General features: G+C 34.8%; 1 protein-coding gene across 2 annotated transcripts in view; it reads left to right on the top strand.

The window, feature by feature from the left end:
• AP3B1 (adaptor related protein complex 3 subunit beta 1) overlaps positions 1-20,980 on the top strand; it is a 262,517-nt gene that overhangs the window by 221,504 nt on the left and 20,033 nt on the right. For both annotated transcript variants that reach the window (XM_045496395.1, XM_045496398.1), the window contains exons 23-24: positions 5,668-5,899; positions 10,243-10,327. In XM_045496395.1, the coding sequence (XP_045352351.1) occupies positions 5,668-5,899; positions 10,243-10,327 (317 nt within the window). The remainder of the gene's footprint in view (positions 1-5,667; positions 5,900-10,242; positions 10,328-20,980) is intronic.

Here is a 20,980-nt window from a genome sequence, read left to right as displayed (position 1 = left end):
CATTGGGCAGGGGGCCTTGGAATACTCACTTCTTGGACAAGACCACCTTTCTCCCCAAGATGCCCATGGGACATACAGAGTCAGAGAAGAGAGAAAGGCAACTAGATACCTTATTATTAGCAGGGGCTTTGCTCTCTAACTTCAGTGTAGAGCTTCAGTGAATTAGGATGGTCACATCAAGGATTCCTCTTTTCTGTTGAAGATAGGACTGAGTAGTCTTGAACCAAAGCAAGTTCTTAGATTGAACTATATGAGTTGCTGATTCAACTGTTTCGACCTGTAGAGTTGATAGATTCGTATGGTTCAAGCTATTAGAGGGCATACCTGAGTCTCTGATCTCTCCATTCCATATCAACCAAGGCTTTAGGAAAAGGGGCAAGAGAGCACATTCTCCCATTAGAAGTTTATTCCCTGCTCCCTCGAATAGTGTCATGAAATCTGACTAATCCTGACCAGTAGTTGGTTGGGAAGTTAAAAGATAGAAACCCAATTTGAACTAGCTTAAGCAAAAAAAAAAAAAAAAAAAAAGTTACAGGAAGGAACGCTAGAGTATTTCACAAAACAACAAGCTTCAGCAAGGGTTGGAATGTGTCAGATTCAAGAACTATAAAGACCAGAGATACCAGCAGGACACTCTGTCTCTCAACTATGCTTTTCTTAGATACTGCTTTATTTCTTGCTGAACAGTATGGCAGGAAATATGACCACAAACATTAGAGTTTTAAATCTAAAAATTTTACCTCTTGAGAGAAACAGGTTTGACTTACCAGGTCCTGAATCCAAAAATCTTGGGAAAGGAATGCATTGAGCCAGGTGTCTATTCCTGAACCAATTAATTGTGATTAGGTCGCGAGGTGGCATAAGAACATGCGAGCTCCTTAAAGAACTGATTGTGGCAAGGCTCTTGGGAGATGGTAGGGTGTGTTAAGCAGACAATCCCATACATAATCCTACAGGGTAAAAACACTAAGCAGAAAGCTCCCTCAAAGGACCACGACTTTAGTCATGACCTAGATAAAAGTAACCCTGAAACATTTTAATAATTCTTAGTCTTTAGTGTCATAGAACTTACTTGACATCTCATTGTCAGCTGTCAGAACACATCTTGATACCTAGGAAATTCATAGAAACAATCAAATCATAGCATGGACTTTCACAAATCAAAGTCAGAAGAAAAAAGTAGTTTCTACTTTGTAAAGTAGTATTTTCGTTAGCAAAGCCACTACCTCATATGGTGCTACTCTGCCACATTCCAAAAAGGCACCCTTGAATGTAAGTTGGATTTTTAGCCTGTGTCTACCCCTCAGTCAGCTGCCACTACACATCTCTTTATGATAGTTGTACTAAAAATGAATTTAGCTATTTGGAGTTAGTGAATCTGGGAAATGTTGAGTGATCAAAACAAAATGGGTATCAAGAACTGTGAAGGACATGAGAGGTTACCCTACTTGCAAGCAAACAAGTTGCTAAGACAATTTTATGGATACTGGTAAAAGACATGAGACTCCTGTGTCAAAGACAAGGGGCAGCGTATTACTCACAGCAATAGTAGTAGCCAGAGTAACCTCATTTGCGCCACTTCTCTGAGCCCCAGTTCCCACAGGGTGATATGAAGAAGGCCAAGTGATGACACTACATGCAGCCTTTTGCTTTACAGGAGAGGAACCTTTACAGAAGATATAAAGAGCTGTTAGCAAATCTGTCCAAACTTTGCTCCAGAGTAAGGCATCTTCCTGTTTCCAAAGGCTGTTTGCTATACAAACATCCTTGAAAAGATTTTGAACAGCCAGATTAACACCTTTGCTCAGAACACGTTCACAAACATGGGAGACTATGGAGAATTATTTCCCAACAAGAGAAGGGGAAGGGAGGGGGAAATATGTAACATCTGTGCCCCTAGATCCTGGGCCAGCAAACTTTTCCTGTAAAGGGTGCAGATAGTAAATATGTATGTAAATAGTAAATATGTAAGTATTCAGCTCTACCATTGCAGAGCAAAAAAGCAGCCATCGACAATATGTAAATGAATGAGTATGGCTGTGTTCCATACAGACTTGATAAAACAGGAAGTAGGTCACATGTGACTTGTGGGCTACAATGTGCCAACCCTTACCCAAGGTGATCTGTTTTATTCATACTTCTTAAGTATCTGCCTGTTTTCTTAAACGTAAGCCCTCGTTTTCACAGCCCAGATCTAGGTCTTTCTGTAATTAATTTATTATCTTTTATCTTTTATTTTGTATGTTTAGTAAGATTATTGATACTTATAAAATATGAAGTCAGAAAAGCCATTCTCAGTGTTTAGCATCTTAGAATAGAAGCAGCCACAGATCATATATGTTTCTGGAATATAGATATCTGATATACAAAATATTGAACTAAAATCTTATTTTCCCATCAGGATTAATTGTATTGCATATGGAAATTCTTGAAGGATTTATGGAACCTACTGGTTTTACTCAACAAAATATCACCTATGTAATTCATCTAGATAGTGGAGGGAAATAGACTTTATATGATCTGTATGAACTTAGAAAATTCGTTAAAAAGAAAAAAATGAAACTTCCAGTTAGCCCTTGTCTGTAGTTAAAAAGTACGGATTATTACCACAAAGTGCCATTTATGAGGCTGCTTATATTGGGAAGAGAGCATAGACCTCTGTGTATTATCACAGATAACCTTTGAGAATTGTCACAGAGGACCTTTTTTAGATGTTGAATTTATTAGTGCTTCTTAAACTTGATTTGAGTGTGGATAGAACGAGTGGAGAAAAGTATGTATTTATTTCTTTGCACATCCATTAACATCTTTTTAATGACTATAATAAAGGTGCAGAATTTTGAGACATGGTAGGAAAAAGAAATATTTGTATCGTGTTTCCCAGGGTAAGACTGAGAGAGAATCAATAAACCAGCCAAGACATGTTGATAATCTTATGTGACTTAGGGTATAAAGCTCCTTCTATTTCTGAGCACCTTATATTATGTTTAAGTGCAGATTCCTAGCTGTGTGTAAACCAAACTCCTGCTTCTGTTCTGCTTTTCTCCTACTGCTCCACACTTGCCTCTCTCCAACTTTCAACTTTGTTTTGTCATATTATGTGTTGCTCAAACTTTAATGAATTTTCATAGATGAAAAACTGACTGCATCAACATGTATTTAATGATTTAATGAGACTTGTGTCTCTGCAACAATGAAGAAAATAAGAATTACTGTTTCCAGTATGTTATTATGTAATTGATGGAATAAACATGAGATACGGAAAACTATAATTATCCAGATAAAGGCTTGTGTTTAAGGTTGATTATTGTAGCCTCAATGACATGGGAATTTAAGATTTTTGCAGATTATAAATTTATAAATATGAGATATATATATACATATATATACATGAGATATATATATACATGAGATGTATATATGTATATGTATATATATATATATATATATATATATATACACACTAGTGCAAGCATACACACACAATTTCTTTATCTGTTTGCTTATTTTTATGATGTTCATTATATCTGTAAATGAATGTTCCCTGCTAGGGATTGCTGTCTTGGGTTATGCTGATAAACTCTCTAGAATTTGTAAAGAAAATAGAACTTAGAGTGAGCATTGAAACAGAAGAGTTTTGAAAATTATTTTTTTAAGTGTATTTATTTATTTTGAGAGAGGAGAGAGTTTTGAAAATGATTTTTTTAAGTGTATTTATTTATTTTGAGAGAGAGAGGAGAGAACCAGAGGGGGAGGGGCAGAAAGACGGGGGGGGGGGACAGACAATACGAAGTGGGCTCTGCGCTGACAGCACAGAGCCCGATGCGGGGCTCTTGCTCAGTAACTGTGAGATCATGACCTGAGCTGGAGTTGGATGCTTAACTGACTGAGCCACGCAGGTGCCCCTGAAAATAATCTTTTTACGTGGAAAAGAACCTCAGCTTAGAAGAAGTGTTTTGAAAACTTAAAATGCTAGATTGCTATCATCATCAAAAGGCCAAAGTAGAATGCATAGGCCAGTTGCCCCATTATTTTATATAGCCAAAATTTTAAATCCCCTCAATTATTTGTTGTATTTTATAAATAAACTCTTTCGTGCATTTTTAAGATGGTTATTTTAAATTGCTCACGCTTACAAATTGAGCTTTTGGACAAGGAGTACTATATTCTAATGATGCTTAGAAGACACTGCCCATCATTTTGTATATATGATATTTAACTCTTGGATTTTTGTTGATGAATCTTAAATTACTAATATTATTATTAAGTTTTAATTTCGTCAGGTATCAGTGGCATAATGAACATATTGAATAGTAATATGTACTCACAATTATAATAGAAAGCCTAGGTTGGGAGAGTGCACTTGTTAGGAAAAAATCTTGATTAGGCCTGTTTAATTACAAATTGATTTTTTTAAAAAGCTAGCCCATGTCAGGTCAAGCCACATGCAGTACTTTGACTTTGAATGGAAAGATAGCCGTCACATGATTTTAGAAAGGACTGTGTTTATTCATTTAATATGCTCCTCTGATTTCACTCAGGATTGTAGGGAGAATTTAACTAAAAGAGGCTAAAATTCAACAGAAGGATATAAACAGATAATTAGCCAAGAAAATACTATTGGGGGGGGGGGGAGTGATAAAGGACACTTTGTTTTGCCAAGTAATTGAATCATAATGTAGGACTGTAAGAAATAAAACAATGTGGTACTGGTTTAACAGCTCGATCAGAGCCAAAAATGTCTCCAAATATGTAAATAATCAGAACATTTGCATTCACAGGTCACTGAGGAAAAGGTAATCATTAAATCATGTACAGACAATTAGTTCAGTATTTGGACCAAAAAAATTAAATTTAGAGGTCAGTACATTTAAAACAGTATCACACGAATTAAAAATTGCAACCATGAAAGGTCTAGAAGAAACTGTAAGTGAATAGTTATCTGAGCTCAAAGTAGGGAAGATCTTTTTAATTATTAAACCAAAGGAATAAACCACCTTGAATGAGGTTATAGTCTTCATTTTATAGTGAAAGAAATGCAAGGTGAAAAAAGTTCAAGGAGTTGAGATTGGAAATTTTTGGTAGGTGATACCATCTTCAAAAACCTGAGAAAATCAACTGACAAATTATTAAAACTAAAGAAAATAAGCAAGATGCCCAAATATAGTTTACCTAGGAAAAAAACTGACAAAAAAGTTTATAAATTCTAAAAAAAATTGTATATATGACAGACAGCTTATTCTCTTCTTTTTTTTAATTAATTTTTTTTAATTTACATCCACATTAGCATATAGTGCAGTAATGATTTCAGGAGTAGAATCTAGTGATTCATCCCCTACACATAACACCCAGTGCTCATCTCAACACGTGTCTTTAATGCCCCATGCCCATATACTAATTCTCTTCTTATTAGGTATATATTGTCAAAATATTTTAATATGTCAAAATATTTTAATATATGTTGCATATAGAAAAATTTTAATGCTGTTTTGGAGGCATTTTCTTTACGTTTTTATATAATTTCTGACTTAATATCTGTGAGTATGATATTTGTTATTGTGGTTTATGTAATACTTAAGGGAAAATAGGAGTTAATATCCTACAATTTTCAAAGAGAATAACTATATTTACTAATTCATCTTTCTTTGTTTTTCCAATGTGCAATAGGTCAGTACTCCTGTCTTTGTACCAGTGAAAAGTCATGTGCTGCTTCATCGAATGAGTGGAAAAGGACTAGCTGCCCATTATTTCTTTCCAAGGCAACCTTGTATTTTTGGTGACAAGATGGTCTCTGTACAAATAACATTGAATAATACTACTGATAGAAAGATAGAAAATATCCACATAGGCGGGAAAAGACTTCCTATAGGCATGCAAATGCATGTTTTTAATACAATAGGTAAATATTAATTCTCATTTAAAACTTTATATTTGATAATTAAATACATTTATTTTAAAAGTAAAGTAGAGGGGCGCCTGGGTGGCGCAGTCGGTTAAGCGTCCGACTTCAGCCAGGTCACGATCTCGCGGTCCGAGAGTTCGAGCCCCACGTCAGGCTCTGGGCTGATGGCTCAGAGCCTGGAGCCTGTTTCCGATTCTGTGTCTCCCTCTCTCTCTGCCCCTCCCCCGTTCATGCTCTGTCTCTCTCTGTCCCAAAAAAAATAAATAAACGTTGAAAAAAAAATTAAAAAAAAAACCCAAAAACCTCACTTTTCTTGGAAAAAAGCACAAGATCTGGCAGTATTGTGCCTTTATTCCAACATACAACAGCACCAGTTGGTGTAGAGGAGGCTGCCCTTAGATGCAGCCTGTGCTTTCCACCTGATCTCCATGCTCATTGTATCACACTGTCTCACCAACTGTCATCTTCTTCCATTTTTTAAGTATTTTGCCAGAAATAATACTTTTAAAAAAATTAAGTATAACAATTGTATGTTACTTTGAATTTAAAGATTATAATTAATGTTTACCTCTATTTTTTCTGTTTGGTGTAAGTGGAAACAGTCCTAGAGTTTCATTGGGAGAAACTTCAGGCAATAATATCAATTAAAACTGATAGAAGGTTTCTGTCATTGAATCCTTGAAATACTATCCAGTTCCAGATAGTTCCTTTTTGTAATACTTTAGGTGCTCAAAGCCTTTTTAGCAGGGAACTGTGCCGCCTTTTACTCATTATTTCACGTAACTATTCTGTTTTTCTTCATCTTCACCTGAGCTTTTTGACACTGTTGAATTCTCTCCTGTAAGTTTTCATGAGTCATTCAGCAAAGGAAGTCATATATTGTGTTATGTTTTTACACAAAGGAATAAAACAGTTCCTAACAGATGACGTATGGTAGGTAGATGTTTATAAGCAACCAAAGTAGAGTTAAAGTGACTTGATTTCATAACCCATTTAATACACTTATAAAAATAATTTGGTGATTAAGGCACAATTTAATGAATACAGAGTATCCTGATTTTTATTTAATTATTTTGTGAAGTCATTACATTGCCAAGGAGTTCTAAAATATCCCAGTTTGTGTTCTTTTTTTATTGCTTAAAATCCAACATTTTTTACCTAGTTAAAAAATTAGTTTAGTTGTAAGAAATGTCAAGCAGCTGATAAATGAATTGTCGGAAGGTTGAAAATGTTATTCAAAGGTTAAAACAGTAGAACAGTATTAACATTTCTTTGAGTTGGCATAATGAGTTGATGAGTTGACCTTTTATTGGCCTATGTAGAATAGAAGAAATAAATATAATAAATTTCATAGTATGGCCTTAACATGGAAATAAAATATGAATGTATACCATTGCCTTAGTACTAGCCATAGGCTTTTTTCTTTTCTTTTCTTTTCTTTTCTTTTCTTTTCTTTTCTTTTCTTTTCTTTTCTTTTCTCTTCTCTTCTCTTCTTTTCTTTTCTTTTCTTTTCTTTTCTTTTCTTTTCTTTTCTTTTCTTTTCTTAGGCAGATTTTTATGACCATAGTGTTTTATTCATTTTGTTGGCATTTTATTGAAACCCTCAAGAAACAGAGTTCTTTCCTGTGCAGTCTCTTATCAATAGATTACAGTAGAGTTACAGAGTATGTTATATCTTAATTAGTCCTCCAAAAACATCTTAATGCAACAAAGAAAAAATACTGTATTTTAATCTTTTTGTGAAATGAGGAAAGTGAAATACTTATTTAATAAGCACATATGCATATGTTAAGGAATCCAGCAGCTTTCTTATTTATCACCAATCTGTTTTCTTTTTGTCTATAATATACAGTGACTTTTGTCTGGATTTTGCCCTACCTTTAGCATGAAACTGTATGCTCTACAAGAGTATTAGGAGTAATGTACCATGCCATTTTTCCCAAAGAGACCAAGGACCTAAGAGATTTAAAACACACACACACACACACACACACGCACGCACGCACGCACGCACAACACACACACACACACACACACACACACGCCTTAAGCTGTAAGCACTATATTCACTGGCTTTATGTTAACAATTGACAAGTTTGAGTTCAGCTAATATTTTACTAGTTATTGTACAAGTGTCACATCAAAGTCTCTGGCAGCCTGTGTAATTTCTTTTTTCATTATTAATAGTATGGTATGATAAAGCCCATGTTTTTCAGCCATTTCTGTATAACCCTTTTGTGTATATAGCACTGATTCAGAAGCTGTATCCAAATACAGATGCCTAATTGAGTAAACTTTCCCAGTGTAGTAGCCTTCAAATAATATAAATCCATTATATGAATAATTTTATGCTGATTACTTTGCTCTTGAAGCATTCATATAATAAAACATGCCATTGATCATGAGCTGTCCTCCAGAATTAGTGTGGGGCTAAGCTCACAGTTAATTATCTTAAGAATGAAGATGGTACCAAACTGTGTCAAAGGGCTATCAACAAGGCATCTTGAGAACTGTCACTTTGTCAAATGAAATGCAAGGATACATGATATAAAGAGATTTAAATCATGAATACCATCATGTTTTGGAGATGACAGCATTTGCTACCAATGTGTCAGCTGCAAAAAGACCAAACCCCAGTATATCTATGGGGGAAGAAAGCATTAAGGATTTACTCATCATAAAAAATATGACTAATCAGGGGCAACTGGGTGGCTCAGTCGGTTAAGCGTCCAACCTCAGCTCAGGTCATGATCTCACAGTCTGTGAGTTCGAGCCCCACGTCGGGCTCTGTGCTGAGAGCTTGGAGCCTGGAGGCTGCTTCCGATTTTGTGTCTCCCTCTCTCTCTGCCCCTCCCCTGCTCATGCTCTGTCTCTCTCTGTCTCAAAAATAAGTAAAAACATTAAAAAGAAATTTAAAAATATGACTAATCAGTGTAACTAACAGAACTGTGAACTGATAAGGTGTAGCTTTAGGAGAAATGCAAGAAAAGTATCATTGCAGTTATTTGCTCTACAAGAAAGCCTGTTTGCTAAAGATTTAGGCAACAAGTTTTCTGGTACTTGTGTAGCATCCTGATAAATTTTAGGTTTATAAACAAATGAAATTCAAATCAGAATCGGCAAAGCAACATACATATACCACTAGCAAACTCATAACATTTTAAAATCAACATCAAACAAGTACCTTCCTATAAAGCCTGATCTTCATTGAACCTATGAAACATAAGCATACTTCTTAATATATTAACCTTATTGAATTCTTCTTTGTCCTGTCTGTTCCATCATTTCTGTCATGGTTAGCATTAAATGGCAAACCATATTTATCGATAAGCCCTTCGATAGTCATAGTCTACTGGATTAGAGTGCCCTTGCTGAAATAAAACTATATCTAATAAGATATATACAGAATAAAGGTAAATAGAAAGCTTCTGTACAGTATGACTGCAGTTATACTGAACACTTTGAGCAAAGTGGAGATTAGAAGTGGATGGTTTCAATTTAAATATATAACATATATATAAATATTTGTACTAAATAGGTATATATTTCAGATCCCTCACTAGTCTCATGTGTAGCCAAACTTTAGAGTCATAGCAGAATAAAATGTTGTTTGTCTTAAGTTTTAGCATTGCCAATTGAAAAGTACCAGTATTGTCTATTGATACAGCTATTTCCCATTCTTGGTTAATCGAAAAATGAATCTTCAGAAATTCCAAACCCTTTTATTTGTTTTTTCATGATAACCTAATCCACTACTAAATATTCTTCCATTAAGTCTTTGAATCATGCACTTAGACTTATTTGGGTTCCTATAATGCCAATTGTCTTGGTTAATTTCTGAATACAAATTAATTTCTTTTTTCAGCTCTGCTTTAATTTGCATTTTTAAATTTTGGATTTTTATTTCCAGTTGGAATTTGGGAAATTTTTAAATTTACTATATCTAGAGTAAATACTCCATAATTTTAAGTACATAATCTCTTAAAAGCACCAAGTGAATCCTTTACAGCTGTTCCAAACAGGAATACATTTCTTTCTCACTTTCAATAACGATAAGGACAATACTGTAAAACATGAAATTTCTCAGGATGAGGTATATTTCTGAAACAGAATGTGTTCTTTGAAGTATGTGCAGACTTGAGTTGTGAAAAGAAAGCCTTTGAGCAAAATCATGAAATTGTAATTTGCTTTAATATTCTTAGTTTGAAGTTGTTCTTATAAGCCATCATTAAATTTGACTGTTTTAACCAAACTACAAACACGATATAAGTTTTCAGGGATTTGTCTGCCTCCTTTTCACATCCTCCATGGTTTCATGTCTAAATTATCTTATTTCCTAGAATCTCTTGAGCCTGAGGGATCCATTACCGTTTCAATGGGTATTGACTTTTGTGATTCTACTCAGACTGCCAGTTTCCAGTTGTGGTAAGTTCAATTGTTCTCCTATATTTTATATTACTTTTAAGGATAGCACATCAAAAAGCAGGCTTTCAGCAGCTTTTTTCTTTGAGAGAGAAACCATTTAAACAAACATGTCTTTCTTTGGCAATGTTTAGACTGCCGTAGAATAGTTGTACACATTGTTTACGGCATATGTATTTTTAGTATTGTTACCCAGCTTAGCCATTACAGTCTGCCATATATGATTGAAATTCACAGTTTGTTGGTTAAAGTAAGAAGCTACTGCTAAATGTTTTTTTACTTAACTCTACGGTTTTAGAAAATTCATGAGGAAAATTCAGGAGAAATTAAAAACCTTAATAATAGTGAATAGGCCAGAAAAGATATGTTTTGAAATATCTTTTATATTATCTTGAGCCTCATAAGTGAACAGTTATTGATTCTGTCAGTACCTAACACCCATACATTTTTCCCTTCTTACTTTAATTTATAAACTGCCTTTGTTAAAACTTGAAGAACATTTATACAGTCGGCAAAGGTTTCATGGGTGAATACTATTCAAAAGAGCTTTTCTAGGTTTGGGTTTCATTATAGTTATTGTTTTCATATAATGTTTTATAAATTTCTGATAAAGTCTAGGAATTATTAGCAAATTAATACAAAGCTGTATTCATCCATCTTTCAGAATTACCTTTGAACTCCTACATTTTTCTGATCGAGGATATGATTTGTTATTTTGATTTGAAGTTGCTTTGATTTTACTCTAAAAAGAATTGAAACATTTTATTTATCTAAATCTTAGCTAGTTTACAACAGAATTTGTTTGCTACAATAAAAATCAGCAAGTTTAGGAAATAGACGTTTTAAAATAAATTTATAGGTTAAGTATAGTGAACTCTTCTTTTCCATATGCCTTTTCAGTTTACCAGTAATTCTGGCCTAATATTGTACCATTTATTGCTGAAAACCTGCAATGATGAATATAAGCAATGTAGCATAACACATTGATTTTATGCAGATCATCACCTTTATGTTTTGGGAGGTCTGCTATATTAGTGATATATAAAAACTGATTACTTTTCCCAACATTGCCTAGTAATTGTTTATTATTTTTCTATTAGACAAACAACAGAGATCAATATTACTGAGCACAGGACTATGAGTAACATCACTCTAAATAGATTTGCCTCCAACACCAGAGGTATATTCATTTTAATGATTTCAACAATGTGAGCCCAATGACAAAGCTTGTGGACCAAGTTAGGACAAAACTAAGAACTAAAAAAAATTATTTTTTCTTATCAATTTATATGAAGAACCTGCTAGATTTCTGTATAATGAGGCAGGGCTCTTTAAATATATTATCATTACAAAGATTTCTTTCCTCTGTAACCCATTGGACGTTTTCTTGCATTTTATCTTTTATAATTAACTACATACCTTTAGGGATCAGTGTGTAGGTAGTGTTTGATTTTTTTGTCTTACGTTGGGGAGTGTATATGAACAATTTTTTCTCAATTTCTTTTAAACGAATTTTAGGGAAATTATGAGTTTATTTTATATAGAAAATAGCCTTAGCTGTTATAAGCATTTACACTAATGTTTTTCTGTTGTGAATATATAAATTATTTTAGATTTTATTAAACACATAAGCATACTAGATCAAAAATTTTTTATATGTTCCAAAAAGAACACTTTGTCTTGCATCAAATGTAATTGATCCTGAAGCAATGTAATCACAATTACTCACTTTCTTAATTGGCCTGCCCAAAATCAGAAAATGGAAACCGATCGACAGTGTTTAAATCAATAGCTTCATAGTAGTGCTAGTGGGGGTAGGGAGATAGCAGTAATGGGTAGATCAATTGGTCTTAGATGCCAATCACTGACTGTGCCTTTTGCATAGTAAATAGCACTTTTTGCTTAGTGATGTGCTGTATTAGTCTTGGTAGTTCAATAATAAGGGGGGAAAAAAGCAAGAATAGCTGATATTGAATTTTTTCCTCAAAATACATTATAAAAATCGATAGGTAAAATTATGGATAATAAGAGCATATTTGGTAAGAAGCCTTGAGAAATGCTGGGAACATGGACTATAAGCCTTTCAGGTATACTTCCATTTATTAAAAGAAAATAAGAGTAAAATGATTCTACTTTAGTCTCTACATTAATTCTGTATCATTATAGCTATATGACACATACATACATATACGCAGAACTATTGTATATAGTTATGTGAATACTCGATGTGTTAATGCCTTTTTTTGCTTTGCATTTTAAATGGTAATCAGAATAAGTCCTTGATTAAACTTACTGAGATTTAAAATGTGTATAGTACACATAAATGTGTGTCTCTCTCGGTAAAAGTAGATTCAGTGCTTAAACAGGTCTCATGCTTGTGACCAGTAGATACTAGTGTGGTAACTAGTGTGAAAATATGTCTTCACTCAAGTTACAGGGGTGAGTACTAGCATCCACCCCTCTTCTTTGCCCCAAATCTATTTAAAAGACAGAAACACATTCTTTAAAAGAGAATGAACACTAAAAACAAAATGAAAGAATGTCATTAGCTGACCAGAAATTGTCAAGAGTTGTTGGCAGTTAGAAAGCAAATGGGAACATATCAACAGTAACAGAGAAAATAAAAACTACAGAGCGAAACACTCATGTAAGAAAACTGCACTGGTAAGAAAAAATCTAGCAGAATATGAAGCATAGAGTGAACAGATGAAAAGTTAGGGTAAGACAGTCATCAGGAAATCAAAGAAGTACTTCCAGCCCCCAGTTCTCCCACCTTACTCTAACGGCAGGCAACATTCACATTTAGTCAGAGACCTAAAAATTACACTGTAAGGAGAACAACCTACTTTCCTGGAAGGACTTTTGGTGTGGACGTGGAGTCCTAAGACAACAGCAGGGTTTTTGAGTTTGTGGGAAGGAGGCAGCGATGGTCAGAGATGAGGTGAAATGAGTTCTGTCCAGAAGAGGAGTATTCTCAAGTTCTGTCCCAAGAGAGCAAAGTCAGTGTTACACCTGTTTTTGGAGAGATAAGGCCATTGCCTCCCTGCCTCTCAACTTCATGTCCATGTAACCAGTCATGCCTCGCCCACAAGAAAACTTCAGTCAGCCCACCATGGGAGAGGAAACCCACAGTAATAATACTATGTATCAAGCAATTGCAGTGTGCTTGGCATTGTTCTAAACACTTGTATTGTGTTAATTTATTTAATTCTCAGAACAATTCCATGAGATAAGTATTATTATCCCATTTTTAGAGGTGAATAAACTGAGGCACAATAAGAGTAAGAAAACTGTCTAAAATACAGCTAATAGGTAGCAGACTTGTGTGTGTTAATTAAGCCAGTTCCTTCATTATGAATGAAAAATGGACAGCCTACGGAGGGACTAGACTTTTGAGGAAAAGCATCAGTTTGGAAGGGAAAACTCAAGGTGACTACAAAGACTCATTACAAAGGGATAAGACAGTTTGAAAAAGAAAAGAGATAACTTTAAAAATTATAATCTAATTCAAGAGAACACTACATCTTTACAACATTTATTTTTTTTTTTTTTTTGAAGGACAGAGACAGAGTGTGAGCGAGGGAGGGGCAGAGAGAGAGGGAGACGCAGAATCTGAAGCAGGTGCCAGGCTCTGAGCTATCAGCACTGAGCCCAGCACAGGACTCGCACCCGTGACCTGTGAGATCATGACCTGAGCTGAAGTCAGACGCTTAACCAACTGAGCCACCCAGGCACCCCGAGAGCACTACATCTTTAAAGCAAGAACATATCACTTGCTTTGAAATAGGAGCAATTACAAAATTTTAAATATATTTTCAGAGGTTTAAAAATACAGTGCCAAAAGAAAATCAGTAGATGCACAATAGAATGCCCACAGCTGAGTACTGATTTAGTTCTGGAAGAGGGAGTCAGTGAAATCAACTGGAATAGAGAACAAAAAGAGGTGGAAACTGTGTAAGAAAGGTTAAAAGAAACAATTCGTCTAATAAATCTACAAGGAAAGAAAAGAAATGATGGAGCGAAGAAATAAATAAATTGTAGAAGAAAAATTTTTCCCGAGCTAAAGCAATGTACAACCCTTCAGATTGAAAGGACCCATCAAAGATCAAACAGGATGAATGTGAACTACAATCAAAAAGACCACATATCCTTGTGACATTTTTGATAAGGAGAAAACCAATGTGGTGTCTTTCAGAGTGGAGAAAAAAGCAGCTTACCTAAAAAATAGCAAGAATGTGAATGGAATTAGATTTCTCATCAATACTGTCATCATTTCTGGTGGCCAGAAGGCAAAGAACGAGGAAACCAAATAGACGTTTTTCAGAGAAGCAGATTTCATCAGTTTACCACCCACAGGCCCTTTCTTGAAAGGATTACTCAAATATATGCTGTAGTAAAAATGTTTGTGTAATGTGAACCAGAGAAAAACACAGGGTCCAAAAAAAGTAATGGACAAAGCATTCTAGCTGTAAAACGTATTAATGCGTAAGATAATTGTTCACACAGAATGCAGAAAATAAATTTTAATAATACACTGGAACTAAAATCCTGACATGGACAAGTTTGAGAAGGGATGAATAATGGTGATCTTGTCATGTTTGGCAGAAGGATTGATTAATGGCGAAAAGAGGTTTAAATATGGTTTAAAATATTAAAACTACCCACTAAAATAATGAGAATATGAGTTATAACCCCAAATGTCTAGAGGTAAGAAGAAGTGATTAAAACTTGATCAGTTTGGGGGCACCTGGGTGGCTCAGTTGGTTAAGTGTCCTACTTGATTTTAGCTCAGATTATGATCTCACAGTTTGTGAGATCAAGCCCTACATTGGTCTCCACGCTAACAGCTTGGAATTCTCTTTCCCTCTCTCTGCCCCTTCTCACTCGCTCAGTCACTCTCTCAAAAGAAATAAATAAACATTAAAAAAAAAAACTTGATCGTTTTAACAAAGAGGGAGAAGAACAAAGCATAGTAAATAGAACACAAAATAACGTGCCTGAAAGGAGCCACACATACCACACATACTGGTTATCATGATTCATATCAGGAAGTTCAATTCCATTTACATTAAACATGTAAAAACAAAATTCAGCATATACTATTTATAAGTACCCCACCTTAAAAGAGAATGACAGAAAAATTGAGAATAAAAAGATGAAATATATAGATGTTGTGTGTATGTTTACTATTATCAGAAAGATGATAAAAAGAAAATGAGGCAATACTAACGCTAGAAAAATTTAAAAAGCACTTCATATTAAGAAAATGTTCTATTCATTGCAGTCCTCCACAAAAATATAAGTTACAGACTTTTCAGTAACATAGTTTTGTAATATATGAAGCAGAAACTAATGAAATTTTAGGAGAAATTGACAAAGCCATGACCACAGTATATTTTAACACATGCCTCAGAAGTTAACAAATCAGAGAAGATAAATATTTAGATAAACATTCAGGTAAATATAGATATACACACAACCTCACAAAATTTCAATAATTTAGTTATCTAACTTGATCTAAGACATTTGTATTTGCAAAGAAGTCTGTTTCCTGAGTACAGGAAACACACAGTTTTTTAAAAAAGCATAGGATGTACAAAAAAAATCGAAAAATTTTAGGCTAATTTGATTAGAGAAAAAAGATTACACATAAGAAAGATTAGAAAAGAGAAAGGTAATAAAACACAAGATCTTCTGAATTACAAAATAACATATGTAATTCTATACCAGTGAATTGGAATTTTTATTTTAAGATTTTTTTAAACATTTATTTATTTATTTGAGAGAGACAAAGTGCTAATGGGGCAGGGCATAGAGAGAGGGAGACACAGAATCCAAAGCAGGCTCCAGGCTCTGAGCTGACAGCACAGAACCCACATGGGGCTCGAACTCACGAACCGTGAGATCATGACCCGAGTGGAAGTCAGCCGCTCAAACAACTGAGCCACCCAGGCGCCCCTGAATTGGAATATTTAGATGAAATGAATGGCTCCCTAGAAAAAAATGTTAGGAATAAAATTGATGGAATTGTATCAGAACTTCAAAAAAGAGATAATCTCTATATATGACTTAAACTTCATAGATCAGAGAAAAGGAACGTATCCATGTCATTCTATAAAGCTTAGCATCACCCCAATTTTAAAATCTGAAAGAAGAGCACACAACGGTACATACTACTTGGTGTTGCAAATTCAGATGACTTCTGGGCCTTACAAGTTACCTGTTACTACATGAAATAGGAGAAACATTCTCTTTTAAGTCGGAAAAGCAAAAGAAGGTTACCCATTTTCAACACTATTTCACATTATATTGAAGTTCTAGCCAACATAAAAAGACAAGTAAAAACAGAGGTATAAATCCTAGAAATGAAGAGACAAAACTGTCATTTTTATCCAGTATCGTTATCAACCCAGAAAGTCTTGGAATCAACAGCAAATCTATTATTTAATTAGTGAGTTTAAAAAGGTGGTAGGTACATGGGGCCCCTGGGTGGCTCAGTTGGTTAAGCTCCAGGCTTCAGCTTGGGTCATGATCTTACGGTTTGTGAGTTTGAGCCCCGCATCAGGCTCTGTGCTGACAGCTCAGAGCCTGGACCCTGCTTCAGATTCTGTGTCTTCCTCTCTCTCTCTCTCACTCTCTCTCTCTCAAAAATAAACAAACATTAAAGAAAAATTTTTTAAACGGTAGTACAAATCATCAAGTGAAAATCAATAACATTTCTATGTAATAGGAATGACCAATTTTAAAACATTATGAGTAAAGTTATTCTATAGGAACAACAAAAGGAATAAATTAACAAGAAATACGTATGTAGGAATTAAGAAAAAAAAAAAAAAACCCTGAAACTTTCCTGTAGGTCATAAAAAGAAGATATGAGTAAATTAATACATATACTGTGTTCCTAAATGAGATACTGTACCTTCCTTCAAATTAATCTTCAACTTTAGTGCGACTGTAGGCAGAATTCCAGTAGGTCTTTTCAGGGAATTTGACAAATTTTTAAAATTCAACCAGAAACGAAAATGTCATAAATCATAAAAAATGTATTTAAATGTTATATACACAAATGTTTTCATATTCTTTGGGGGCAAAAATCTTAAGACAGTACTAGGAAGGATAAAGCGAAAAATGATCAGATTTGACTATTAAAATTTTTAAATTTCTCTACAAAGAAAAAGTAGATACCGTAACAGGTGAGACATGGTGAGAATGTATTGCAGCATATGTAGTAGACAAAAGTTTAATAACCAGAGTATGTAAGGAACTCTTCAGTCAATATAAAGGAATTCAGTAAAAAAGTGGGGAAACACTAAGAATAGACAGTTTATAAGAAAAAAATGCACATAGCCAATGAACATAAGATATTGAATATCACTAGTAACAGGGAAATTGAAATTAAAACATGTCACCAAATTGGCAACATTTTTAAATAATTTTAGTATCTGACATTGACAAGGTAGAGCAAACATGTATTCTGGTATACTGTTTATGGGATTTTAGTTGACATCACCTTTTTTAGGGCACTTTGGCCCTACCAGAACACTAGGTACTCGCACTCTTCTACTTAACAATTTCCTCTTCAGGCCGTCAGGCCTAGAGAAATATTGGTGGTTTGCAGAAGAAAATAGATCTAGCCAAAGGTATTTAAGTAAGTATTGTTTATAGTAGGGAAAATTGCAAATGATAATCAATACGGGAATGCTTAAATAAATTATGATACAACCCTTTATATATGTAGGTTTTGAGTGTCTAGGATGCATTAAGCATTATACTGTTATTTAATTGTTGAAAGTTGCCTACAAGGTAAGTGCCTTTTTTTTTTTTAATTTCATAGATGAGGAATCTTGAGTTTCACAATGGTTAGACTACTTGCCCATTTCTCTTACCTAGAAATGTACCAATCTGGATCCTACAAGTCTGTGAAATGAAATTGTATGTAGTGCAAGTATATGCATTACACTTAAATATAACAGGTAGATTCTTGTATTACATTAAACTATTATGCCATTTGATCCCATTTAACTGGGCTATTTGGAGCTGCCTAATAATAGTACTTTGTTGAGGTGTTAATTCCAATAGGTACACATCTGTCCTTACTCATTTTCACCATTCCTTACCCATGCCAAGATATCTATGTTTAGCCCCATGTTCAGCCAGAGGGAGATCAGAAGAAAAAGAGGTCAGGGAAAAGAGAAGAGCTGTAAGGAGAAAGAGAAGTAAACAAAAAAGGGCAAAGGGTGGAAAAGGAGGCACGTGAAAACTGTGGAGGACATCCTAGAACACTAATATAAATGAAAATTTCCCTAAAATAAAGAGGGAACATTCCATCTTAGGCCAGTCTAAGCCAAACCTTGCTTTGAAACTGAAACTGGCTTATAAAGCATGTTATATGCTAGCTATATTAGATTTTTGCATTCGGTTGTGTTAACACAAACCCACCAAATAGGGGTGTATTATTCTGCTAGTATAAGAAGAACAGAGGTCGGCAGTTAAAGAGCTGCCAGAGTACCTCCATAGTATCTTCTGGGTATAAGGTTTTTCCAGCGTTTTTTGTTTTCATGTGCTATTGTCATTAGCATGTGCCTGCCATCCTCATGGTCACAATATGGCTGCTCTAGTTTCAGGCTTCTGTCTGCATTCCAGGCAAAAATAAAAATAAAAGAAGAAGGAAAGAAAGAAGTGACATGGAAAGAGGAGCCATGTCTTTTTTGGAAAAGCAAAACTTACCCAGAAATCCCTGACAGACTTCTGTTCCTGCTTCATTGGTTATAACTGGGTTACTCAGTCCTAGCAACAAGAGAGGCTGAGATAGAAAATGTTTCAGTTGGGCACATTGTGTACCTGAACCAAATCAGGGTTATGCCAGGAAAGAAGAAAAATAAAAGAAACACAGAGTAAACAACAAGTTCTGTCTGCCACAACAGTGTTCCACTTTTATTTACATTTGCCTCGTAAGACCCATTCTGGATCAACTTCTGTCCTTAGTTTTTCATACGTAATTATGTTAGCCATTTTACCAACTACAGAAAATAAAATATCATTAGCCAAAAGCAGCGAAAGCAAAACCAGCCAAGTTGAGTCATCTATATTAGTATTTAACACACTGCAAATTCTTAGTAGGGAAATTTCAAGATCACTTTTTGCCTCAAACTTAAACCTGCTGCTTACGCACCTACGTTTTCATATATGCTTTAGAAGGCAAGTCTCCTTTCCCTTCTTTCTCTGCTCTCCCACCCTTCTCCCTGGGAGTCAGAGCTACACAGCTACCTTTAATCAAGGGTGTAAATGGTATCCTTCAGGACCGTTGGGAAGGACAAGGCTAATCATTTCATCTGTAATTAAAAAGAAAATACCAGTAAAGAAAGTGTAATAAATACAATTTAACACAGTGGTCATTTTAATTGTATTCTTCTATTAATAAAATATTCCTATCATGCCCTCCCTATATGTATAAATTTATATATATATATATATATATATATATATATATATATATATTATATATAGTTCATATATATATTTTACATGTGTATTTATATATAAATTTTACACACACACACACACACACACACACACACTCACCACCTATCCATTTACTCTATCAGCCTTTACCTATTTCTTTTAATGTGACTTAGCCTTCCACTACATCACATGTGGTCTCATCCTTCAAGTGTCCTACCCTCAGTACTTGCCTCAGTCTTAACTGTTCCTTGTCTGCTGCTTTGGGAAGAAGCATCCTACTCTCTTCACCTTGTTCTTATGCTGTTAATCCCATCCTCATTTACTTCCTCTAATACCTTGCTCTATCAGATATTCCTTAGTTTCTTCCTCTTTACTGGCTCTTTCCCATCATCCTGTAAACATGCTCAAGTTTCATTAGGCATTCTTTTGCCTCTGCATCCTCGTGAAGCTTCTCTTGCTTTCTGTCCCATCTTTCCTTGTCAGCCTCCCCACTCCCCCTTCACCTCAGGGCGTTCTGCATTCTGCCTTCCATCTGAACCGCCTTGCTTTAATCCGAAGTCACACTTCCTTCTTTTTATTCCTCTTTGCATTATTTGACACACACATTCTCTCCCTGACCACTGTCTCCCAGTGTGTTCTGCAAGCTACGGTTCTTGCATTTCTACTTAAATGTAGGTCTTCCCCAGGTTTCCACCTTATCCTTTTTCGTGGTATATCCTCTTTGCCTGTGTGATCTTATCTCCTTGTAAGGCTTCAGCTCTTCTCTTTACCATTCTGATTACTTCCAAACTCATATATACTGCCCTGACTTCTTTTCTGATTCTTGAGTTGTATTTCCAATTATCTGCTAAATATCTCTTCCTGAATAATTCACTGGTACTCAAAATATAACATGATTCAAGCCAAATCATTTTGTTTAATCCCCAAAACTCTACTTCAGTAGTTGTCATTCTCCCAGTTTTTCGCATTAGAAGTTTCCAAGTCTCTTCCATCCATCACCACCTCTGTCCCTTTTAATTCTAAAATACTCTCATCTTCCCAGTTTTCAGTGCTACCCACCCTAGGAGAGCAGCCTTACATAGCAGAATAAAAAATACATCTTAAAGCAGCATTATATAGCAGACTGGGGAGCAGGATGGACCTGAGTTCAGATCCCAGTACTGCCACTTACTAGCTATGTGACCTGGGATGTGT

Source organism: Leopardus geoffroyi, chromosome A1, assembly GCF_018350155.1.
Source record: "Leopardus geoffroyi isolate Oge1 chromosome A1, O.geoffroyi_Oge1_pat1.0, whole genome shotgun sequence".
Taxonomy (NCBI): Eukaryota; Metazoa; Chordata; class Mammalia; order Carnivora; family Felidae; genus Leopardus; species Leopardus geoffroyi.
This window is presented reverse-complemented; position numbering and strand designations above follow the sequence as displayed.